This window comes from Aquila chrysaetos, chromosome 17, assembly GCF_900496995.4.
Source record: "Aquila chrysaetos chrysaetos chromosome 17, bAquChr1.4, whole genome shotgun sequence".
NCBI classification, from domain to species: Eukaryota; Metazoa; Chordata; class Aves; order Accipitriformes; family Accipitridae; genus Aquila; species Aquila chrysaetos.
This window is the reverse complement of record NC_044020.1, coordinates 1,208,245-1,234,639: the sequence shown is the minus strand read 5'-3', so window position 1 is coordinate 1,234,639 and position 26,395 is coordinate 1,208,245. Positions and strand designations below refer to the sequence as shown.

Genomic DNA, 26,395 nt, shown 5'->3' with positions numbered 1-26,395 from the left:
AGGGACGATGACACAGTAATGGCATCTAGTCCACATCTTTACATATGAGGAACTTCCAAACACTGTTACACTGTTGTCCTGTAGCCCTATGGAAGGAACTGGGAGTTGCATACACTGAAGTGCCACTCCTGAGTTTCTAGGAATTTTAATTTCTTACATTTTACTTATAATTTTTGTGCCATTTTAGTTTGAGGGTGAGTTTATAGGGTTGTGGGGTTTTTGTGTAGACTAATACTCTGTGTGGTGCTTTATCTCTACCTATCAAAGCATGTTGACAGCAGATAGTGTGTAATACCTAGTACGTCATCTTGTCTCACAGTTAAGTTTGTGATAGCAAGAACTTTGAAGACAATTTCTGTCCTCTACCCGTGCCTCAAGCCTATCTGTTGTGAGAATAAGTCTTTTTAAAATAACTTTCTGGAAAAATGAATATTGGGATTTTGCAGGAAATGAACATTTTTAATTGTTTTGGAGGAGGGCACACTTCTTGAATACCTTTTTTTTTTTTCTTGTTTTCCTGAAATGGCTATCTGTTTTAATAACTTGGACTTAACAAGTATTTTCTATTACTTCTCTAGTTAACTAGCTGAAAAACATTTTTTTTGGTCTTGAAATGACTGCTTTTGTCTTAGCCAGAAGAGGTTGTTATAAGAACTTAGGTAAGTTATTGAGTATACTGCATCATAGCTACTGGGTTGGTTTGGTTTAGTTTTGGTTTTTTATAAATAAAATAAAATTTTGGATTACAGCTTATAGTTTCTCTTCATTTGTAAGCTGTTAATATGCCTTTAAATACTCAGAATTAAAGACGCTTTTAAAATACTTTTCAGTAATGTTGATTCTAAGATTTGTGGGAAATATTAAAGTGCAGTTAGGTCATATTTTTAAGATGGACATACGCTTTCTTGAAGAAAGCTAGATAGAGTAAAAAGCTGGCTGCTGTTTGCTATTTAGCAAACTTCCTCTTCAGGGTTGTGGTGTGTCCGTGTACCCTTTACTATGTGCTTGTAACAAAAAACGGAACCACACCCCATTGTATGACTCTAAAATCACTCCTTTGGAGTTGATGGATTTTCTCCCCATGTTGATCTTGTCAATTTAAGCAGCTGGTTGCTGGAATGTACGTGGTGGACCTCCCAGTTCCCTTGACCAGACCAGGAAGAATTATCTTTTAGCTAAGGAGAGAAGGTTAATAGGCAGTGTTGGCTTCTGAATGAATCAGTGAGGTGCTTGAAAACTCTGTTTGTGTTAAGTTTATCAGAACACTTAACACTGCAAGTTAAGTTTGTGTTTAACAAGCATCTTGTGTATGACTGAAAAGGGAAACCATTGATTACAAAACTTCAAATATTAGTGAAATGCATCAGAGTGAAAGTGGGAAGATGGCAAATGTGATACCCAAAATGGCAATAAGCTATTCCACCCTCCACCATCCCCCAAATCAGTGAAGTTTCAACGTAGTGGTACATTGTTAGTGTGTCCATAGCATCAATTCTTGCTCTGTCATTTGTAGAGTACAACTTCATACTTCCTACATGTTTGTGAGGTTTCAGTTACGCTTTGCCAGGAACTTTATGGTCTTGTACGTGTGATGCAGCCCAAGTGTTCAAATAGATCCCTTCCACCTCAGTACAACTTAGGTGCGTGCTTATATGAATTCAAGCCTAAATTACTAAGTATTGATTATTGCTATATTGTAGTTGTTGATGATATGGCCAGTGGAGTATTAAATGCACACCTCTACTAAAAGAGCAGAAGAAGGGAGGTCGCCATGCAAAACAAAGGGCTTCTCTGCAGCCTTAGTACCATAGATACTTGTCTGTGTATGTCTGAAAATAAGGCAGCAGCAGTAGCAATCTCCCTGTCCTGAACTTATCACAAAGACAGATGACCATAACTAGGTGTCTACTTTCAGGCTATAGATCTTCTATCCTTGGCTCCTTTTACTATTAGTGCTACATGTCGTCATAAGCCATAGCTTCTGCTTTGATTGTGAATATGACCTTTTCCTCATTCTTTTCTATTCCCTGCTCTTCAGTTCACAAAACTAAGGAAGGTGCTTTTAAGTAGAAGGCTGTCTGTGTGCCAGGCAGTTACTGGAAGTCATTTTGTATTTTGATCCTACCCTTTTTCAGCAGCTCTTTTAAGACAGTTCTTAAACTTTTGCCTGCTGCAAGAATGTTTTTTGGAAATAGTATACTTGCAGCTGGCACTACAGCCCAAAAGGCACATGTAGCTTGGTAGTACAAAAGTAGTACAAACATAAATTGACGTTATAGTAACTCTGAAAGATGAGGGTGTCACTGGAGAGCGTTTTCATATTGCTTACAATCTGTGGCTCAAAGAAAAAGGAAAACTTTGTCTCAATGCCATGACAGACAATGCGAAGTATACTAACCTCCCCTGTGCTTCATGTTGTGTGCTGTTAGTAAAACTGAAAAACCTGCAGGGCTTTTGCTTGCCAGAGTTTAGGACTGGGAAGTATGCTGTACAGAAAAGAGCACGAACTGGCTCAAGCAATACCAGAGTGCATAAAACTCTGTTCTGTATGATGTGGAATGCTTGCTTCAAACTTTGTTAAATGCAGACTGAACTTGCCATTACATGTGAATTGCATTTGGTAATAACCTCAGGATGTTGCTGCTAAGGACTCATCTTGCCCTTATCCATTTTCTCTGTCCATGAAGGAGAGCCGAACTTTAGGAAATCAGGAAGACATTTTATTAGTGTGCATAGAATCTTTTCTCTTTAAGAGAGTTCTTTGAAGTCCTCAGTCAGGAAGTTCTTAACACATAACTTCTCAAAATATTTTTGTAGGAATTGATTAGTTATGTAAATGTCTCTGTACGCTGGCTTGGCACTATCCAGTGAAAATGCAAACAAAAATATTACCTATACCATATAGATGCAATGGAAGAAAAAGACTGAGTGATGTGACAGCAAAGCCAACACAACTCTAAGCTTTTTAAACTGTGGTCAAAAAAGAGCTTTGATTTGTTCATAAATACAAGAAAGAGTTCAGTACAATTATAAACTCCAGTTTTGTTTATAAAGCTATTCTGGTTTTTATAAAATCTTGTTCTGAAAGATCATGGGTTATACTTGTTAGTTGTTTCCCATTTGTAAAGTATACAACTCTGGTCTCTGATCCTACCCCTCATCTGTCAGATCATCTTTTTACATTAATTGTCTTTGTCTTAATCTTTCTCTATAGAAAGAATTACTCCAAGTGAGCTGAAAACATGATCTTAAATTTACTTTTAAGGAGGTGAGGAGAATTGGTTAACGAAAATGTGATTCACCATAGAAACAGCTCAGCCAATAGCATATGTGCAGTAAATTAACCATTTTCTGGTACTTTCATATTTGGTACGAAACATAGCAACAAGATGGTAGCTTGACAACAATAGCAGCTGCACATATTTTTCTTCCTTTTTTGAAAGAATGTTCTTGTGGAAAAAATACATTCCCTGGAAAGTAATTTATATTACAAGTTTCATCACAAAAATTCTGTGGGTGGGTACAATAGGCTAGAAATTAAATTAGTAATTTGTATAATAAATTATGGTTTTGATTTGATATGACACTTCTAGTCTCTTAGAAGTGACATAGCTACAGGCAGTAGAATAATTTCTTCCCCTTGTGAAGATAAATGTCGTATCAGACCAAACCATCTTATGTTAAATTACAGCTTCCCTTTTTTTACCATATGAAAAGATTCATGAGACTGTTCATTAAATAATAGCACAACCCAATTAAAAGGGTACTTTGGCTAAAATGTCTTGAAGATGTTTTCTAGTATCAGACATGTAGATAATTTATATAGGGTACTGCCATAAGAGGCCTGATCCGAATAAAGGAATTTTCCTTTATGCAGCAAGTGGCATGATTGTGGCCACACTGAGCTAGAAGGTGCTTTTCATATCTCAGTTAGACTGAAACCCTCAAATGCAAATGAAGTATGATGATATAGAGGAATCTAGTATCTTGACTTCCTTTCTTGGGAGAAAGGGGTATAGTATGTGTGGCTCTTCTTACACAACTTGATTGTGCTCATACCGTTGTTTTTCATGTTTTGGCAGAGAGAAGGAGCAAGAAAGGGAAGAACAGTTAATGGAAGACAAGAAAAGGAAGAAAGAGGATAAGAAAAAGAAGGAATCTGCTCAGAAGGTAGGTTTTGATATTTGAATTCTTTTATCCAGGTGGAACATAAATAGTATTGGAGGTGGTAAGATGTTAAATTGTTTGTATTTGAGCTTAAAAACTTGATTGTTTAGCGTGGTGCTTCATTAAAGACTATTTTTTGCATCATTTTTTCTGGAACTTAAGTGTTTAACTTGAATGTTTCTTCTCCTTAGTGTGTCATATGAAGTAAAAGAAGTTTTTTAATATAAAGTACTGAGTATGAGCTCTCTTGATCTATGCAATTCCTGCTGGTTTTAGGTGTTTGGGGATGGAAATGCTGCTGGGCTTTTGCAATCCTTGCAGTAAAATGGACTAAGTATCTTCTAGAGCAAAAAGATAGCTTTTTTTTTTTTCTTCCACAAGTCTATATGAAATATTTACTACTGAAGGTTCCCTTTTTGCTAAGTATCACTTAGGCTTTACGTTTTCTGTAGCTAATAGCACTTTTACTGAAGTATATCAGTTCGAGTCTGAGCCATGGAGAATCTCTCACTGAAAATTGTTTTTGCTCAGAAAATGGTTTTGAACACTTGGTGTATTAGAAGCTCTCTATTTCGCTGAAAATCTAGTACACTGTTTAAGGAGTTAACTGGACATAGGAACTTGAGTCTCTTGCAGCTTTATCCATGCTTTTTACTGGTGAAATCCTTTCTGTCTGGTTCTGGACTTCCCAGTACAAAACAGATGTAACCATCCTGAGCAGGTCAAGCAAAAGGCCCCTAAGATGACTAAGGGACTGGAGTATCTGACAAATGAGGAGAGGCTGAGAGCTAGGACTGTTCAGACTGGAAAAGAGAAGGCTCAGGGCTATCTTACTAATCACTGTATATAAATACCTTGTGGGAGGGAGTAAAGATGATGGAGGCAGGCTCTTCTCAGTGGTGCCCAGTGACAAGGCACAAGGCATTGTGCATGAATTGAAATACAGGAAATTCCACTTAATTATAAAAAGACATTTTGTGTGTGTGTGTGTGTGTATGTGACTGGGCAACCACTAGAACAGGTTTCCCAGAGAGGTTATGGTGCCTCCATCTTTGGAGATGCTCAAAAATGAGTTGGATGTGGCCCTGTGCAATCTGGTTTTGATGACTTTGCTTTGAGCTGGGGAGACTCCTGGGGGTGGGTGGGGAACAGGGGTGGGAACTGTGGGCTAGATCTCCAGAGGCTGTCCCTTCCAACCTTAATGATTATGTGAAACAGAGTAGAAAGCTTTACTTTCTTTCAGTAGTCTGTTTTTCAGTTGCTTCAGTAACAACAGATCCTACAAAAGATCAGACATTACTGTGTGTTAGGTCCTGTAGGCTGTTGTGTTGATACATCCCCAATAATACTGCAAAAGAGCAGTAGCTACAGAATAAGGTTTCTTCAGTGTCTTTTTGTCTCAGTGTTGCTGCTGTTTAATGTTCAAGCACAAAAAGTATATGTAAGAACTAAAAGGAGCAGACCCTGGTTAATAAAGACTAGTGACTTGAGGATTATATGCTAATACTCAACGATACAAGAGAAATTTGAAAAGGTTGATAACACTGCTGTGAGTGTTTGCTGAGGAATTGGTGCTTTGAATACAAAGGAGATTTGCCAGCTTTCCTGTGTGGTCCCTCACCTACTGAGTTATTCAGTGTGATTGAATGTTATGATATTTTGCCAAAATCTTGGGAGGGGTAAATACTAAATAAGTTAATCTCCTAGAGACCAACCTTAACAGTAATACATGGAGATATCTAGGAATAGTAAAGCAGGCAACCAAATGGACAGAACATAAACGTGTCTGTTCTTAGTGACTGTGGTGGTGTTCACCAAATAAGCAGTAATGATTTGGGGGTGCCTTTTTCAGACAGAGTTTATATAACATGAAACAATTGTTTCTGTCTGGATCTTCTGAAACATAAAAAAAACTCAAAAATCAATTCAACAGAGGTTATGCAAGCAAATTCACAGACTAAATTCCTGTGGTTGGTGTCCCAGGGGCTGTTTGGTAGCTTGTCAGAAGGCTGAGTTTGACTCCACCTTCAATATAGCTGCTCCTGCCCTGCCAGTGCTTATAGGTTGCCTGCAGAGATGACAGCTGTAAATCTGAGACAGTGTCACATTTTCTTGGCTTTTGTATTCTAGAACAAAACAACAACAACAAAAAAAATCACAAACCCAGATCGTTTTGACTAGGAGACAGATGCAGTATAGGCAGAAGTAATTTTGTTTGTTTGTTTCTCTAAAGCAAACTGTGGTTACTATGTAGAAATCTTTAAAGATTTGGTAAAAAGGGGGTTCTTCCAAGTAGACAAGTTACTCATTTACTGAACATGTTTACTGTTGACCAGAGTAAACCAATCAGCATTACCAGATTGGATTCATTAATAATTTTTTTCCCCCCTCTTTTCCTTCAGTAGTGCAGCACAAGAGTCACTTAAGTGCTTAACAGAATTTTTAACTGTGTTACAGAAGAAGATGTAATTTGACGCATAGGGGATTTTTCATAAGTGAAGTGAAAATTGATGTCTGGCTTGGTACAGATGCAGTTTTGGTACAGGTGCATTTTTAGTGTCTTGGAGACTTTTGGATTACGTAATTCTGTGAAGTTGCGATGCTTAAGATCTTGTATTATAGTGAATGTTCCACTTTCCATATTGCAGCGTTCATCTTTGCAAAGTAAATGATGCCATAGCAATTTAGTGCAGTTTGTCTTTTTATTCTTTACCATACAAAGGAGTTCTGGCTTGGTTGGTTTAAACAATAAACTGCTTTTTACTTGTGCTTTCATTATTCTATACTGTCACTGTGTGCTTTCCAGAATTATGGGCTAGTTCAGCAATTTCTTTTAAGAATAGGTGTCATAGAACCTGACACATGATGATCTTTAGGGTTTTTCCGTTATTGTGTAGTGGAACTCATGATCGACAGGTTCAAAACATGCTACAATACACATGATTCCAGAGAATATATCAGTGGTATGTTTGTCTCTACTGTAGTTTGAAATCTGCTACGCTGAAAGAATGTAGAAGTACAGCAAAACCCCATATTGAGTATGTTGGCCACTGTGATGGCTCACTTTAGTAATCAAGTTCTTATTGCGTTCAAGAGATTTTTGAAGTCTGGTGCTTTATAGGTATTACTGGTACTTTTTGTAATTGTGGCAATGAATCCAGTAAGGTTTAGGCTTAGGATTTCTTCTCCTTGGAAGAGATGTCATGGGAAAGGTGAAATGGGAAGATGGCAGGGAGACAGAGTGCTACTCTCACTTGTGGTTACTCCTATGGGAATTCCGTTGCTAGCCCCAACAGTCTGCTGTAAGGATACTCTCGTAGAAGGAAGTTTTTGTTACACTTTAACTGTAATACTTCACCTCCAAAATCTGAAAGAACGGTAGTGCTATAGCACGTGTTTGTTTGTGCTTTGGAAGTCCATGTTTGGGATGAGGAGGGGGGTGAATACTAAAAATCGTTATGAGTGAAGTAATTACTGTTTCTGCCAGGGACTTCTGCATCAGGCAAATGAATTATAGGAGCTGTAGTATTCTTGAAAACTTCATTTCTATGACTAGGAATACTGTTTAGACTTGTAGTTCATCAGCTGATTATTTTCATGCAATAACAAATACTGTTCTTGTGCTAAATTAAGGTGATGATTTGGCACACCCTGTTCAATGTTTGTTTTGAGGTTCTTAAAACTCTATTTACATTCTTGCTTTTAATTTGCAGGTCACAGATCAAAAAACCAAAGGTAAGAATCTTTGATCCTAAAGAGTATTTTTTACTGACTTGAGCCAAGACTCAGATCTTGATCAAAACAGTTGGAAAAGGAAGGGGAATTATGAGTCAAGATGAAATACTGAAGATGTGTATTCAGAAGAAATGAAAGTTGAGGTGATTAAAATGGAGAACCTAAAAGTATCCATGTTGTCAGCATCAAAATACTTGAAGGGGGAATGAGGCTTGTGGATAAAATAGGTTAGCTGAAATAGTTAGTTTTCAGTTTTGCAAAAGTTTTAGACAAGTAACCGAAAACTGAAACCACCTATATAAATGGAATGGAACACAGGGAAAGTACTGTTTATGGTGAGGTAGCAAAATGAGTGAAAATGTCTTGGTTTTGGAAACTTAAGAGAAGCTCAGGTACTAAAAGTCTAACAGATAAGGCAGCACTGATGAGTGAACATCTTGAAAGTTAAGCTTATTTAGCTGATCTAAAAATATATTTAATCTTGATTTGTGTGTCAATTTTCTAAAAATTGTGTGGCGAAATTGCCATTGTTGTCAGAAGAGAACTAAGATACTAATGTGATTTTACAGCTAGCAATACCTTTTGGGGGGTTTTGGCCGATGAAGCCTATATAGAGAAATCGGAAAACTCTTGTCAGAACAAAATGCAGGGAACAATGCATTCGTGTTGCCAAAGAGAGACTTGCTTGTTTTGATCTAACACTTGTAAGAAGAAGAGTTTTACTGATTATGTTCACTTTCCTCAGGAGGGGTTTCTGGACATCCTTTTCTTGTATTAATCTTCATTAAACACTAGAGTAGATGTATTAAATTTTCCTTGCCTTTAGAGTCTGTATTAGCAATTACACCTTCTAGGTGCCTGGCTAAGAATTTCTTTTGCTCTCTTTCAAAAAAGCACATGGAGAACGTGAGTCAGGGGTCACAAGTGTAGAGCCTCTTAAGCAAAATTTGTGATGGTGTAAGTTCCTCAAGGATTTGTTTGTGGTTTTCCTCTGCTCCAATGCATAATAGCCCTCAGAAGCAGCTCGTCCTCGCTTATAGGGGCACCTGGTGACCAGCTGGAAACTTTAGGCGAGCCCAATACAAACATTGTGTATGTAGGACTGCCTTTTGGGTGTGAGGGTCAACTATTGCTGCCTTATTCAAGAGCAGTACAGAGGACTCTGATTTGTTAACTCTGAATCCAAGAGGGTTTTTTCCTCTTTTTGTTTGTTTTGGCAGTGGCTGTGTAGCCTACCTAGTAAGCAGGTGAAAACTTGGGATCTGATTTCAGATCTCCCATAAGGGTGATGCATAACAATTCGAAAACCAGTTGAAGATCAGGGAACAGAACCGGGGTGGGGGAGGTGGGGTGGGGGGGAGAACCAGTTATATTTGACTGCTCATATTTTAAAATTACTCATTGCCCAAGGTGGTATTCTTTGCCAACTTTTATGTTTAGAAGAATTTTGGGGCTTAGAGCGAAATACTTGCTGAGGGCAGAGTTTCATCCTGGGGTACTGAGTTGCACATGGAACCAAGAGGTTTGCTGCTTCTGCTTATTGCTGCTGCTTTAATTAAGTTGTTCTTCGATAAGGTTGAAGTTGCACAGTATTTCAGAGAAGAATGAAAGTATGAGAGTCACAGTGAGTTCTTGTAGGTAACACAGGCTTAAGTGGAAAAATTTCTGATTTTCCTTCTTCCTGTTTTTCAGTGCCCGAAGTGACGAAACCAAGTTTAAGCCAACCAGTGGCTGCCAGCCCAATTGGCAACTCTCCATCGCCACCAGTCAATGGTGGCAACAATGCCAAAAGGGTGGCAGTGCCGAACGGACAACCGCCAAGCGCCGCCCGCTACATGCCTCGGGAGGTGCCGCCGCGATTCCGTTGCCAGCAGGACCACAAAGTGTTACTGAAGCGTGGGCAGCCCCCTCCGCCATCCTGTATGCTGCTTGGGGGTGGAGCAGGGCCTCCTCCCCCAGCAGCACCAGGAGCAAACCCAAACAACGCACAACCAGTGACAGGAGCACTGCTGCAGGGCGACAGTGGGACTGCAACAGGCAAGTAATAGTAGTAATAATAATAATAATATTAAACAAACATGTGTGTGTGCATGGCAGAAAAGAGATCACTAAAATTGTGTATAAGCATATTATTATATAATAAAACTCCTCAGATTGCTTTTGGAGAGCTTACTTCTGGTTTAGGGTATAGACTTTTCTTTTGCTGTTAGCGGCAATGAATGCAATTTTTACTACTAGAGGGAACAAGAAAGTTTTGTTTTGTTTTTTTTTTAATTATGTTTTGGGTAGTTTGAATTGGATGCTGTAATGCTCTTAAGACCACAGCAAGGTAAAACACAATGCACGGATAAAGAGCATTTTATGGTTGTCATTGAGTAGTTCTTAACAGCTCTTAAGGTTTCTTTGACTTGAATTTCCTATTTTGTCACTTTTTTTCTCTGATCTGGTAAAACAGACATGTAGATACCAGCTCTGCAAATGGCAGGTGTCTGTCACTTCTCATCTGGATGAAATAGGTGGTCCCTTTGCTCATGACTTTTTTTAGTAGTAATCTTGGTTTTCTCCTTAGAGAAGCCTTTTTATAAAAGTGGTGACTGCCCTGGTTTTGCTGTTCTCTTCACTTTGAATTCCAGAAGATAAATTGACTTTTAAGATTCATTGTTTTATGAGCATGGGAAGATTATGAGTGCTCCTGAATTTTTTAGACCCTTGGGGAATTGCAGTAGCTGTAATATTTCCTTCATAAGTTATCATAGTAGAACAAACAAAATTCCACTCAAGACATCTGCCTTCCAAAGAAAAACTTAGGTGATCAGAGAAGGCAAGGGTGTTCAAAAAAGAAATAAGTGCCTGAAAGCCAGAAGAAGAAAATAACGATACCACTATGTCTGAGTTTGCCTTTGAAAACCATGCCAGATTAATGGGATGGGTTTTCTACCACAGTCTTGGAGAGCATAAACCTTTTATAGTTCTCTATGGTTCAGAAGAAAAAACAGAGGTGACTTGGAACTCCAGAATCAAGTAAGCTAGATGGGATGGCTGTCTTTATTAAAAAGGATTCTAGGAAAATGAATAATTCCATTTGTTTTGAGGTTTCAGTACTTCAATTCCTTTGTAGCAAATCGCTGTTTGACAGATTATTTACCTTGTTGTCTTTGATGTTCCCTATTTAAAAGGGGAGGGGGGGGGTGAATTTCAAACTACAATGGCAAAGTTTTAGCTAATCAGTCTAAAAGCAGATCTCTTAGAGATGGCTGGTTTTGATAAAACACCTGAAAGATGAAGAGGGGGGAAGAAAACCCACCCCAAAGTCTTTTGGCTATATATAAAATCCTAGCATTATGTCAGTGTTGGTATACTTTCACAGTGATGGTATTAGACCAACAAAGGAGGCTATGGTAGTGAAGCATTCTAAAAGTTTTCAAAATTTCTCATGACCAGCATTTTTTTGCTGTTGGATGCTGTAATGCTCTTAAGACCACAGCAAGGTAAAACACATTTTGGTTTACCATTTTGAGGACCATTTTGAAGTATTTTAGAGGCTCCTTAAGTTTTATGTAATGAATTTGACACCTAATACTTGTTTCTCTGAGACTGCATTTTGATCTTTATGAATTCCCATATTTTTACATTTAGTTTAATGGTGCATTAACAACTAAGATGTTCTATGGTTGTGTGTTACTGATTGTGGCAACTTATTATGCCAGTGGTTAGTTGCTTTATCCTGATGCAAGTCAGGAGTGTTGCCAAGAAAGATATGGGTCCTTTAGACCTGCCTTGCCCCATCCAAATTTCTGCACCATAACACAGTTAACTGGGCTGGGGAGCTGACTTGGAATTAAAATTAACCCAGGTTGTTTTTTAAAGCTAATGCCAGTCTGGGTGATTTGCCAGTTCAGCTCAGTGAGTATCAGTGGGAACATATGTGCTAGCATGTGAGAGTTAGGTGTGCCAGAGGAGTGGGAATGAGCAGCTGGACAAGAGAAAGGCTGGGGCTGTCACTTAGGGTGCTCCATCAAAGTGCTTATAGAACTATGCTGTTGCTATCTGTCTTGCACATCATTAATTCCATCTGAGATCCTGGCTGTTTACAAACTGGATTTCAGATTGGGCCCAGTTCTGTCAGGCATTTATGCACTGATACTGTGATTAATTCATCCCATGTGAAAACAAAAGCAGGTTCCTAAAGGGAAAAATAATGCAGCTTACCTACTTCTTAGCATTATTATATTTGCCAGATAGCTATAGATGGTGTTGGTGAGGCTTTAATACAAGAAGTCAATACATAATCCTTCTTTACATGGATCTTTTTCTACCAGAACTGAAACTGCTTCTGTAAAATGGCAAAACTCTAGTTCCCTGAAAGATGACACCAAATTTACTACTGTCTCTCAACGATACGAGGGAGTGGGGTGGAGGGTGGTATATATAATTCTTCCAATACCAATGATATTCAGGACATGCAAGACAAGTTTGGGAAAAAAAGCTTAAATTTTGTTGGTGAAAGTCTTTCAATAGTTACAATACTGTGGTGGGTTGACCTTGGCTGGGTGCCAGGTGCCCACCAAGCTGCTCCGTCACCACCCCCCTCAGCGGGACAGGGCACAGGAGTGGGGGGGAGTAGAAAATAAGATGGAAAAACCCCTGGTGGGTCAAGATAAAGGCAGTTTAATAAAGCAAAGGCCACGTGAGGAAGCAAAGCAAAACAAAAGATTTATTCTCTACTTCCCATCAGCAGGCGATGTCCAGCCACTTCCCAGGAACTAGAGCATCAGTACGCGTAGTGGTTGCTCCGGAAGACAAATGTCGTAATAACAAATGCCTCCCCTTCTCCTTCACTTCCCGGGAAGTGGCTGGACATCACCTGCTGATGGGAAGTAGAGAATAAATCTTTTGTTTTGCTTTGCTTCCTCACGTGGCCTTTGCTTTTGCTTTATTAAACTGCCTTTATCTTGACCCACCAGGGGTTTTTCCATCTTACTTTTCCCCCCACACACCCCCCGTCCTGCTGAGGAGGGGAGTGATGGAGCGGCTTGGTGGGCACCTGGCATCCAGCCATGGTCAGCTCGCCACAAATACCCTGTAAGAATCACCACCATCTCTCACAGCAAAACTCTATCTTCATTCAGGACTCCATTTCAATACTTTCACTTATTCCAGTTCCATACTTTCATCCTTAAAAGTAGTCATTTGCTAGTAACTTTTTTCATTTTAGTCACATCAGAAACTTGTTTCTTTTACGCATGTTTGTTATTAAGGAAGAGTCTGTTTTAAGAACCAAGAGCACTTACCCATTATCTTAAGAAAAAACCATAAATTGCCAGTTTTGTTGCCATTGTAAAATGTAGCAAGGGGAGGCTGGTTTTATAAAACAGTCCATTAAATTGTGTCCTAGTATGCCATGCTAGCAAGCATCCCAATCTTGATACTTCTAGAATGTCTTCACAGAAATGAAATATGAAATGCTCTGTTGAAGTCACCTATGTGAAGATCTTGCTAAGTGCATAGCTGCCTATGCATCATTCGTTTGCAGAATCATCGCTAAGTTCAAAAGACAGCAAGCTTGCAGCCTTTTGAACCTGCTGTTGGCTGTCCTCCTTAAGCTATTCCTGTGATCAGTCTAATCAGAAAGTTTTTAAATGGGGGTGGGAGGTGTTACTCAGTGTACTAAAAAGGTAGAAAAGGTAGCCAGACTGTAAATACCAGTCAAGGGTCACGCTTCCTTGCTATTGTTAAGTTTGCACTTAAGATTAAGGCAACAGAAGGAACAGAATGTGCACGGGAACTGCTTGGTCTTTTGGATCTTGGTGGCTAGGGTTTAATGGATGAAGACAAACTTCTGTTCATCAGTATTCAAAGCTTACAAGAGAGTTCTAACCTTGCTGTGAAGTCTGGATCTTTACTGCTGGCCCTCAGTGAAGGGGAATCTGGAAGGCATTCAGTGGATGTTCATTGGTTAAGCTAATGAACTGAAAGCCTGAGACAGGCACTGAAAGCTGACCTGTTCATCTTCTGTTGAAAAGTATTGGCAACCAGAAATTGTGGTCTTCACTTTTGAATATATAACATAGGAACTTGGTGGGGGAATCTGCTTTCTTAAAGTCATTATGCTCTACTTTCATGGAAGCTGTCATACGAGCCAGTATTGGTAGTAACAATATATATTCAGGTATGAATACTGATGCAGATGTTACTATGAACTTTATGCTCTGCAAAATAAGATGAACTGGTTGTGTGGGATAACTGAATAAGTCTAATATATTAGGGTTCAGGACATGGTTTTGTAGAAGGGAGAGTGTTTAGTCTTCATCACTGGGAATTTGTGCTGAGGGCAATTTAGGGTCCCTTTGCATTAAAAATACGTAGAAAAATGAGTGGAACCCTATATAGAGAACAACACTGAAGTACTAATGGTATTAAATTATTTAGAGGATCAGAGGTAATTATGTGGATGGCAAGGGAATCTTGTCTGACGTTTTAAACTAATGATGATAAGCTGTCTGCATATATGCAGACATCATGCTGCCAGCATTGACATAGGCTTCATTCATTGGGGCATTGTGTCAATTTGTCTGCTTTAAAACGGTATACAAATATCTTGTCCATGTGAAGTCATGCCACATAGGACATAATAGTTCACCACAGATGAAGGAAGGGGGCCCTATTCATTGTCATTCATCCTGCTGATTTCCTTAAAGTGACTCCAAAGCTCATTGAACTTGCAGGTTACCCTGTACAACATGCTAAGTCAGCAAAAAACTAACCTGTCAAAAAGTGGATGGTTTTGTCTTCAGTTAGTGAGTACAGCTTACTTAGTTAAAGGGCTTAACTGCTATCAGAACTGTCACAAATGAGAGGTGAGACTTGGGGAGCTTGAAGTAGGCAGAGCTGGTGAGAGAGAGAGAAGGAAAAGTGAAATCAATTACTAGCTTCCATCCAGTGGCAGAGAGATCAGCTTAGCTGCTCACAAAACCACAAACTGTGGTTTCTAGGGTAAATACAGCAGTGACACAAGTAACGGAGTAATTACATACTGAATACAGCTTGCAACACTACTACAGAGAAATTGTAATTTGTGTATCTTTGGACTCTTTTGATTTACAGTAACTTTTGGAAATAATTTTATTTGTTTTGCAAAGGGTTGAAAGAAATACCTAGTAGCAAAATCAACTTGAAAAAGGTCCTTGAAGCTCAAGAATAGACTTTTTCAGCTTCATATATTGATTAGATGCTTTTTGTCTTCGATATTTTATCTTTTGATCTGTAATAAATTGTAGTTGATTTGAGTCAGTTGAGTAGCAGACCAACAGCTGACTGCGTGTACACACACACATGCGTATGAATGTGTGCACATGCACATTCTTGTTCTATATATAGTATGATTTTAAATGTGTATTTGAAAAGTCTACAACCAGTATCAGTAATGACCATGCAGGTTCATTAACTGGGTTATAATTACTACGTTGAACTTAGAGCTGGACTGTTAGCAGAAGTAGTGAGTCAACGGTGAATTCAGGTCCCCACAAAATGCTTGTGGGGAGTTTGTTAAAAGAAGTTTTTTTGTCAGTATTTTCAATGGTGTTTTCCAGCCTGATGTTCTTCCAAAGCAACTTTATTACCCATTTGAGGGAAGGGTTGTTATTAATGAAAACAGTAATCAGTGGTGTCAAAAATGTGATGTTCAGTGCTTGTAAATAATATTGATTATTAATGACCTTTTTGGGTGTGGTTTGTGGTGTTTTGTTTTGTTTTGCTTTTTTTAGATTCAGCGATTGGAGGTGCTGCTGCTTCAAATTATGCAAATTCCACTTGGGGTCCTGGAGCCTCCTCCAACAGCGGCACCAACGCCAACCCAACTCACATCTGGGACAAGGTGATTGTAGACGGGTCTGACATGGAAGAGTGGCCTTGTATTGCCAGCAAAGATGCTGAGTCTTCTTCCGAAAACACCACCGATAACAACAGTGCCTCGAACCCTGGCTTGGAGAAGAATGCTCTGCCAGGAAGCACCACTAGTAACAAAGGAAAAGGAAGCCAGTGCCAGTCTGGAAGCGCTGGAAACGAATGTAATCTTGGGGCCTGGAAATCTGATCCCAAGGCTAAATCTGTTCAATCTTCCAACCCTGCTGCCGAGAGTAACAATGGACTAGGTAATTGGAGGAACTTGAGTGGACAAGATAGAGTCAGTCCCGGTTCTGGCTTCAGCAACTTTAACCCAAATAGCAACCCATCTGCTTGGCCGGCACTGGTTCAAGAGGGCAATTCTAGGAAAGGGACTTTGGAATCTGATAGTGGAAGCTCCAATGCACAGATTAGCACAGTAGGTCAGACCTCTAGGGAACAGCAGTCAAAGATGGAAAATGCGGGTGTTAACTTTGTCTCTGGCAGAGAACAGGCTCAAATTCATAACACTGATGGACCAAAAAATGGAAACACTAACTCCTTGAACTTAAGTTCACCAAACCCTATGGAGAATAAGGGAATGCCCTTTGAAATGGGCTTGGGGAACCCTTCCAGGAGCACTGACACCCCTTCACAAAGCACTGGAGAAAGAAAGACTGGGAGTGTTGGATCTTGGGGTACAGCTAGGGGGTCTTCTGGAACTGACACAGTCTCTGGACAGAGCAATTCTGGAAACCATGGGAACAATGGAAAGGATAGAGAGGACTCCTGGAAAGGAGCTTCCGTTCAAAAACCTAATGGGTCAAGAAGTGATTCTTGGGATAACAATAACCGGTCTACGGGTGGTGGGTCTTGGAACTTTGGCCCTCAGCATGCAAATGAAAGCAAATGGGGTGAAGGGAACAAATTAACATCTGGGGTCTCTCAGGGAGAATGGAAACAGCTGTCTGGGTCTGATGAACTGAAGATTGGAGAATGGAGTGGTCCAAACCAACCAAATTCTAGCACTGGAGCATGGGACAATCAAAAAGGCCACCCTCTTCCTGAAAACCAAGGCAATTCCCAGGCTCCCTGTTGGGGAAGATCTTCCAGCTCTGCGGGAAGTGAGGTTGGAGGTCAAAGCACTGGAAGCAACCACAAAGCAGGAAGTAGTGACAGTCACAATTCTGGACGCCGATCATATAGGCCTACGCATCCTGATTGCCAGGCAGTCTTGCAGACTTTGCTGAGCAGGACTGATTTGGACCCCCGAGTGCTTTCAAACACCGGCTGGGGCCAAACTCAAATTAAGCAAGATACCGTGTGGGATATTGAAGAGATGCCACGGCCCGAGGGGAAGTCTGATAAAGGAACTGAGGGGTGGGAGAGCTCTGCCACACAGACAAAGAACTCAGGGGGCTGGGGCGATGTACCCAGCCAAAGCAATCAAATCAAGTCTGGATGGGGTGAGCTCTCAACCCCAACGGAGTGGAAGGACCCCAAAAATACTGGAGGATGGAATGACTATAAGAACCCCAATTCTTCTAATTGGGGAGGAGGAAGACCAGAAGAAAAATCGTCTTCCTCTTGGAATGACAGCTCTAGTAAGGATCAGGGGTGGGGTGGACGGCAACCTAATCAAGGATGGTCTTCTGGAAAGAACGGTTGGGGAGAGGAAGTTGACCAAACAAAAAACAGCAACTGGGAAAGTACAGGAAACAAGCCAGTGTCTGGTTGGGGTGAAGGTGGGCAGAATGAGATTGGAACTTGGGGTAATGGTGCAAATACAAGCGCTGCTTCAAAGGGTGGATGGGATGATTGTAAAAGAACTTCAACATGGAATGAGACGGGTCGACAGCCCAACTCCTGGAACAAGCAGCAGCAGCAGCACCAGCAGCAACAGCAGGAGACTTCTGGTTCCTGGGGTCCCCCACCCCAAACTCCAAGTAATGGCCGACCTCCAAACCCAAACTGGAACAGCGGACCACAGCCAGCTGCCCCCAAAGAGGAGGAGCCTAGTGGCTGGGAAGAACCTTCTCCACAGTCAATCAGTCGAAAAATGGATATTGATGATGGCACTTCAGCGTGGGGAGATCCTAGCAGTTACAACTACAAGAATGTGAACCTGTGGGACAAGAACTCACAAGGAGGACAGGCCCCACGGGAGCAGAGCCTGCCTACTCCAATGACTAGCAAATCACAAGCATCAGGTACTAGTCTTGTTCCTTTCTTCAGCAAGCTCCTATATATGAATGTAACCTTAATGTATAAGAGAGACTCATGTAGCCTCCAATTCCTAATGGTTTTATTCCAGGAAGAAAACCAATTTCTTACTTGAATATTTGGTTCTGTATTTAAAGTGTCTTTTAAAATTTGAATCAATCAGTCCTCTGCTTGTTGTGCCTTAGTAACTATGATCTGAATACTGGTCAGCTTGCCAGCAAAAGAAAATGTTTGTTAGCTGACAGATCTGCATATTCAATATGAGCTCTGAAGAACAGGTCGAATTATAGAATCATAGAATCATTTATGTTGGAAAAAAAACTTTGAGGTCATTGAGTCCAACCGTTAACCTAACACTGCCAAGTCCACCACTAAACCATCTCCCCAAGCGCCACATCTACACGTCTTTTAAATACCTCCAGGGATGGTGACTCCACCGCTTCCCTGGGCAGCCTGTTCCAATGCTTGATAACCCTTTCGGTGAAGAAATTTTTCCTAATATCCAATCTAAACCTCCCCTGGCACAACTTGAGGCAGTTTCCTTTTGACCTATTGCTTGTTTCTTGGGAGAAAAGACTGACCACCACCTCGCTACAGCCTCCTTTCTGGTAGCAATAAGGTCTCCCATCAGCCTCCTTTCTCCACACTAAATCACATTTTTTATATTTAATTATTAGAGAAACGGGGAGAAATTCTTTACTTATTTTTAGTCAAAAACTTTTTGCTCTGAAACACTCAGTTAACACTTGAAATTGAGCGAGTCTGTGGTTGAGGTTTTTAGCTCAATTTGGTTCTGCTGTATGGTAAAGAATACTTAACAAAATATTTTCTTCTTTTAAATAAGAACAAGAAAAAGCTACATAGCCTGCAAGTATATTAAGATGTTGTTGTTATGTAATGTCTTTTCTGACTCAAACATGCTTTAAAGAATACTATTTTGGTTTAATATGTACTTCAAATATGTCCTTATTCTTTCTTCGGTATATGAAAACCCTGAGTTAGTCTGGTGCTTCTAATTAGTCACAAAAGTTCACCAGATAGGAGGACAGCATTAGATGTGGGGTTCATGTTTAACCTGGGAGAAGAATATTACTCATCATAGCATTCTCTTCCTTTTCATCCCTGGAGGTCAGTGCCTGCTCTAAGTTTGTTGTGAACAGTTGTCCATTCTGTTGCACCCTCGCTACCGAGAATCTAAAGTCCTCAACATAAAGAATGAAGCAGTAGATTAATAACGTGGTGCTGCACTGCAGTAAATAGTTCGTTGTCTAAATGGTCTGTAATGAAAACTCTTTCTCCTTTGTGCAGTCTGGAGCAAAAGCACTCCACCTGCTCCAGATAATGGTACGTCCGCCTGGGGTGAGCCAAATGAAACCAGTCCCGGGTGGGGTGAAGTAGATGATACAGGAGCATCGACAACAGGCTGGGGGAATGCACCTTCCAACGCCCCGAATGCCATGAAATCTAGTGAGTATAGGCCAGATACCAAGTTTCTTTGCAATGGTCCTGGAGATCTTTAGCGTTTAGCCTTTTGATGTAGGTCACCCATGGAGGAATTGTTATCTGAGGCGTAGAAGCAATGTTGAATGTCACGTAAGATTTTGATGGATGAGTGATTAAGTGCTTACAAATGACTGGAACTTTGTCTTTTAAGGTAATGAAAAATTTCTTAACTAAGCAATTAGTTAAGCTGTGGGCAGCTCCGATTTGTGACGTTTTGAAACATTAGAGCATCTGAGTGAGGAAATCTATCTTTTTCTCAAAATGTGTTTTCTTCTCTGGCTGCCCACTTGTTACTTAGCATATAAACTTATTACATGAGAAATCACTTTTCCTGATCATATCAAAAAAAGGAATGCACAGTACAGACAGATTTCACTGTGGAGGCCGTTACATGGTAATCTATGCTTTGGTAATGCAACTTGCCTTTAAATGTTTGGGTTTGGGTTTGTTTTTTTTTAATTATTGCGTGAGTGTGGAAAATTGTAACTGTTAAGAACTGAACTTTGTGGTTGAACCTAACTCGATGACTATTTTCTGCATATTACCTGCCTACAGCTGTGTTCTTCATGAATGAGAAATCTGGAAATCTTTTAAAAATTTACTTTGAAGTTAAGATTTTGCTGTATTAAGCGTTTTATTTTTGCGGAAATCATTCCTGCTGATGTAAGCTGTTTGTAGAATTTTTATTTCACTCTTTTTAAGGCAAATACAACAAACAAAAGCAATCACCTGCTGATACAACATAGCAATGCTATAGCCAAAGCCAATAACATTTGGATATGAAGCTTCCAGTAGGAAATACTGATAATATGTGACTGTTACTAAACTTGACTGATGACACATGCTGTAAAACTGTTTCCAGTTACATGTTGCTTTTGCAAAGTGTAATTGTTTGGAATGAAATGCTCTATACAGATTGTATGCTGCTGGGTCATTCTCCCTTCTTCCCACTCCAATTAATTAGTTTGGCCATTTATGAAACAAAACTGGGAAAAAAAACATTGCTTCCTTAGTATTAACATTATATCAACCTTTGGTGGATGGCTGTAGTGCTTCCTGTGCCTGCCACACAAACTTGGCACTTTTCAGGATGCTAGACTTTTTTTAGATGGATCTCTTCTTTCATCTGTAAAAGGCCACCTAAATATGACTAAAATAAGAGCCTCTGAAATGCTCATCATCCATTGCAAGTTCTATGGATTTGTTAATACTTAAGATAGTCTTTAAACGCTATGCATGGTCACTTGCTCGTCCTAACTGGTGTGCATGTGTGACATAACCAGAGCTGCAGCAATGGGTACTATTTTGTACGTAAGCTGTCCCCAGCTCTAGAGAAGCAAATGTAGGGAGTTTCCCTGTGACGGCTGTTTCAGGTTGGGGTGTAGTAGGTCACCAGTGTTAAGAGCTGAGATCTTCATTCTCCTGTGTTCTGTGACTGCTTTCTCAACTCCTTTCTAATTGGCACCCAGAACGAATGAAGAAGAAAGCTACGTTATTCAGTGGAGTAAGGGGAGATATTTAATGGCTTGGATAAGTTGGAAGAAGAAATTGGGACAAAGAGCCTGCAAGGGCATAATTTATGGTTGAAGGTAAGGACAGGAAACAGAGATTAGCAATGATTGTAAAAGAAAACAAGAGTTTAGAGCCAAAGAAGGGAAGCATAGATCATTACCCACCTGTTTAAAAAACATGGATTTACATAGTTTTACTACTGTTGCATAGGAATTCTCTGGCAGAAGTAGGAATAAATTCAGTTTTCTGTAACATCATTATTTTGTCTTTATCTTTAAAGTTTCCTTTGCTTACTATAGCTATTTGTGCCTCCTCGCTAAACAAATGCAGAAAATGACACAGGAATCCTACAGACAAGTCATTTTTATACCCCTGTCCAGATTCATGTTCAAGAATCTCAGACCTGAGAGCTGCCAGTGCAGAAAAATAATCTGTGGTCATGTAGTTAAAACCAGGATCATAGTACTATATTTAAACACTGTGGCTGGCAATAAATTAATGCTGCAGGGACTACCCCATATATGACATTTCCAGATTAAGTTCTTGACCCTGCAGCGATAATCCTTAAATGTAACCTTTTCTGTGTAAGTAGCATGATCAAATGGTCAAGAGGTAGATTTTTGTGCTTGGACCAGTATGTTTCCTAAGCAGCCCTCAATTTTGGTATGCGAATATGCTTTAAAAAGTTATGTTTCCTGTTAAGCATCTGAGTTGTTGTTATTTATGATGAATTTTAAGGTAGCTCTTAAACTGCCATGAAATGCTGCTGTACTCATTTTTGGCATGGTTGAGGTAGAGTTCCCCGTGATAGACTAATTACAATTCCTGACTTTTTTTGTACTGAGATTTTCTGCTGTGGGTGTTAGTATCCTTATCCCTGATTTCCACACTCAAACCCCAGACAGTTGAAGAATTAGTTATGAAACAGGTGATGATGATGGAAACCTTCTTTTGAAGGATGAACGCTTAGGGAATAAATACGCAGAATGCAGAGTTACAGCAGGAAGGAGAAGAGTTGGACAGTGGACAAGATGAGGATTTGGGCTCTTGTTGGCTTGTCAGTAGAGGTTAGAATTCTAAGTTGCCTGACAGCTGGTGCTAGGGAGTAACAGCAAGAAAAGAAACCAACAGGGAAGACTCCTTAGTCTGAACTGATACAATGAGATGGCTGTAGCTTTCTGGTAATGGCATCTCTACTTAAACAGTGCTGCTAATAAGTCTTTTTAGTGACATTAAGAACAGAAATGCAAGTAGAGGGGTTTTTTTCACATTGAACTACTTTTGGTGTTACATATACCAGAGCACAATGTCAGGTCTTCTCCTTCAGATTCTACTTAGTTGTTATTACTTAAAGTTCTTTGTTTCTGTAATTTTGTGAAAGAGTTTAGTGCAAGGGAAGTGTTAAGGTTTTGAAGGAAGAGAGGAAATAATTGATATACCACCTGAACCAGAGTCCTCACCACCCTTGGTTTTTAAGTGTTCTTGAAGTCTTTCATTTACACTAGAAAATAATAGGTTGCCTTTTAAAGAAGTCCAAATGCAGCTGTATCTCGTATAAGAGAAGATGCCCCTGTGGTTATTGTATCTTTAATGGTTTGACATTGCTTTAAAATAGTTGCAAAACATGACATGCTAACATGCCACCGAACCTCTTGGTTTTTGTGATTCATGCACAAGTTTTTACAGCTGTTAGAGTGAAGACTCTTTTTTTTTTTTTTTTTTTTAACTCCTTTGGGGTTCTGATGATCTCGGCTAATCTTGCAGTGTCAAATCACTAGCTACATGGTATTGTAGACTGCTTTTGAGCTTTTTTTTTTCTTTTTCTAAAGGTTCTAAATCTATGCAAGATGGCTGGGGAGAGAGTGATGGGCCAGTGACAGGAACTCGTCATTCCAGCTGGGAAGAGGAGGAGGAGGGAGGAGTCTGGAACACAGCAGGCTCTCAGGGAAGCAGTTCCTCCCACAACTCAACAAGCTGGGGGCAAGGAGGAAAGAAAACACAAATGAAGGTAAAATGCTTGAATGATTCATAACTACTGTGTTGTCTGAAAGCAGTATGACTGATATGTTAGAGCATTATAATAGTTCTTCTTTTAAAAAGGTATTACAGAATTCAACTAGAAAGGTGCCTGTTACAACAGTGTAAAAAATGTGAGGTTTCTGGATTTGTTTTAATGTTATTACACTTGTTGTGACTAATAAATCTGCCAGTAGGTGTCAAATTCTTTTGATATGTAAGCTGCAGAGCCATTGCTAAATGAAACTGAGCAATAAGTATCCCAAGGCTATTGCTCTCCTCTTGTTGACACATCTTTCTGTGCTAGGCTGCTGCTGTTCTCCTTGCACAGCCTGCTGAAGTTCGGATTCCGCAGTCCCTTTGGCACATGCACTTCTTACTTCTACGGACTGTTGGATTTAGGTCTGACTTGTGTTTGTTGTTACTGACCTTTGGCCTCAAAGACGAGCAGGAGCTTGGCTATAGTCCCGAGTAAATTGCTTTCTAAGGCTTGTTTGCATTAAAGTTCTCTAGTACAGTAACACTTGGTACTGTATTAATATTAGAAGGATTATGTTTTGTCTACTTCTAATCAAACAGGTAGGGCAAATTCAAAAGGCAAGTGCAGAGCAGCTTCATAGGATGAGGAAATACTGTTGTGACATGGTATGGAGTTTTACAATTCTCGTGAACTTTTTTCTCCGTTATAGCTTTTTTATTTTAACCACCAAAGGAACTGTCCAAAAAAGTTTTCTTTTCTATTGAACTGTGTTCAGTTTTCGTTTTGATCACCTGTAAATTACAGTAAGGCCAAATTGAGAGCCAGGTCTGCACAGTGCCCATGTAAGACAAACCATACTAAAGGGAAGAAAGCCAAGGAAGAAATATACCTCTGTATGTGGTAGATTAAAGAATGCATTAAACTGTAACAGAGGGAAAAATAAATAACATTCACAAAGCTTTCCAGATTCCAGAATCAAACTGAAGGTGTGATAAACATCTACACAGCAAGTGTTCATCCAGTTTGGCGTACCTAGCAATGAACAATTCTGTGAGAGAGAAAAGAAGAAAATAGTATCTGGTAAATGTTTCTAATCATGCAAAAACTTAAAGTAATTTGTTCACGAGATTAATACCAGGATTTTCGTTCAACACTTGTGCATCTCAAGGATAAAACAGAATTTAAGAAGAAGTTGCTTAAAAATATTTTTTTTCTCTTCAGTGCGCATTAAAAGGAGGAAATAGTGATTCGTGGATGAACCCATTATCCAAACAGTTTTCAAATATGGGCTTGCTAGTAAGTAAATTTTTTTAAATATAAAATCCAACTTTGTAAAAAAGCAGTAAGCTTTAAATAAGTCGAAAGATCAGCTGTTTCACAGTGTGTAACTACTTATTTATCTGCACTTACTATGCTGGTATGTTGATTATAATACTGGTAATTATAATAGTGCTGAGTATTCAGCACTTCCTTGCTAGTCAGAATGGTTTCTCAGAAAAACCCAAAGTCTGCTTTGACTCTTCAGAGTTACTTTGACAGCTATTGTTCTGAGATTGCAATTTCCTTGCAATTAATAGGATTTGGGGGGTTTGTTTTTGTTTTGGTTTTTTTGTTTGTTTTTCATAACTTGCTGTTTAGAGCACTCAAGGTAGAGGCCTCAGCTCCTGGCTGTAGCATCAGACATCTGTGATTAGTCCAAGGCTATTCATTCTGAATCTCAGCCACCTATCAGAAAAGGAGATCTACAGCCCTGTGTCTGTCTTGGCTATTTATATTTTAAATACTGCGCAGCAGGGTCTTTTTAGAACAAAAACGGCTCATTATTAATCAGTACATAAAGATTGATTGGTAAAGTGAATAAATAAATGGCACATCATGGAGAGAAAAGATAGATCTGCGGGGAAGTAGCTTAAAAATAGTTACATAGAAAATGTTTTATAAGAACTTCTGGTATGCTAATTTGTAAAATATTTTACAGATTATTTTGCCAACTGTTATCCTGTGAAGCAGGAACAGCATATGATGCAGGCTAGCGAAAGATAATAATGCAGAGGTTCTGTGAGAAGCTCAGGGCTGCACAAATTCACTGACATGACTAGGATTAGTTTGTAATGTCTGTTGGCTCACAAGCTCAAATTCAGTCTGCGAGACTGTAGATGCTTCTGAAAGCTATGGGAACACCCTGTCCCAGACTGCCAACTAAAGAATAACTTGGCAGCACATTTCAAGATTTGATGACTTGACAGGTCATGAGGATGAGCTATCATTTTTGCCACTATTTTCAGTGTTTCATCTCTCGACCACTGGAACATGAGGACAGAGGTTCATTTCACAAAGCAGCTGTCTATCCATCTTTCTCTGTCTGTCGTGTGTTTTCATGTGTCTGGTTTCATATGGGTAAACTTGCCACACGCAGCATTAGGGGGTGGAGGTGAGGTGTGTCCAGGGTGGTATCAGGAATCCTTGTGTTTGATTTTAGTTTAAAATAAAACTTTCATTGGCACAAGCATGTCCTTCCTTCATTCCACTTTTAACCGTCAAGGGCTGCTTTCTAAAACATTTCTCAGCATTTCACAGGAGTCAGAACTGATTTTTTTTTTTTTTTTTTTTTTCCTCCCCCCAGAGTCAAACTGAGGACATTCCAGGCAGTAAGATGGACTTGTCTGTAGGTGCGTATAATTTAATTTAAATGCATTTGAAATATGAGATCATGTGTAGTATTTTTATGTGGATGACATGCTGTGCTTTAGAAAGGTTTGATCTTTACTTTTAGGACTCCTTATAATAGAAGGATAGAGTTATAGCATCCACTGTCTTGGCTGTAGGCTTTGTATAGTTACACAGCTGATGCTGGTATGCAAGATTGGGATGTATACCTGTACAGAACAGAGCTATAACTTGTGGAAGGGAGATCCTATAAGACTGTTTTGATCCATGTAGTTTGTATTCATTGTTACTGTTTCAAAAAAGTGAAGATCCCTTTTCATTTGGTGGAAGAGGAAGACTTTTTTAGCTCTTGGTAGGAGGATATCCCAATTACCACAGCTCCCTGGAGGTGATGTGAGGGAAGAGAATATCTTCTAACATTTATTTCTTCAATTGCTTGCCTTAGGCTATTACAAGTACTGCTCAGTAGAACTAGATTTTTCACTCTTGATAGCCTCACCACAAATACTATACAGCTTAAGTGGAATGTGCTGTGTGGAAAACACTATCTTAAATGAGAGTTGGAATTGACCACTTGGATTAATCCCATTTAATCGCCTTTGAATTTGTCATTACTTTCTTGTTTGGCAAACTAAGTAGTGAACTCTCATAGAATTTTTTTTTATCTTGAAATCAGTTTTAGTTTTGCATTCTGTTCTTCTCCAAATTGTC

General features: G+C 39.6%; 1 protein-coding gene across 11 annotated transcripts in view; it reads left to right on the top strand.

Annotated features, from left to right (window-relative positions):
* TNRC6B (trinucleotide repeat containing adaptor 6B) overlaps nucleotides 1-26,395 on the top strand; it is a 90,487-nt gene that overhangs the window by 26,902 nt on the left and 37,190 nt on the right. For 9 of the 11 annotated variants that reach the window (XM_030040756.2, XM_030040755.2, XM_030040764.2 and 6 more), the window contains exons 2-9: nucleotides 4,083-4,170; nucleotides 7,881-7,902; nucleotides 9,595-9,939; nucleotides 15,666-17,993; nucleotides 19,315-19,473; nucleotides 22,851-23,029; nucleotides 24,239-24,313; nucleotides 25,641-25,686. In XM_030040756.2, coding sequence (XP_029896616.1) covers nucleotides 4,083-4,170; nucleotides 7,881-7,902; nucleotides 9,595-9,939; nucleotides 15,666-17,993; nucleotides 19,315-19,473; nucleotides 22,851-23,029; nucleotides 24,239-24,313; nucleotides 25,641-25,686 — 3,242 coding nt within the window. The remainder of the gene's footprint in view (nucleotides 1-4,082; nucleotides 4,171-7,880; nucleotides 7,903-9,594; nucleotides 9,940-15,665; nucleotides 17,994-19,314; nucleotides 19,474-22,850; nucleotides 23,030-24,238; nucleotides 24,314-25,640; nucleotides 25,687-26,395) is intronic. The other 2 variants (XM_030040760.2, XM_030040766.2) reach the window with 1 other exon arrangement.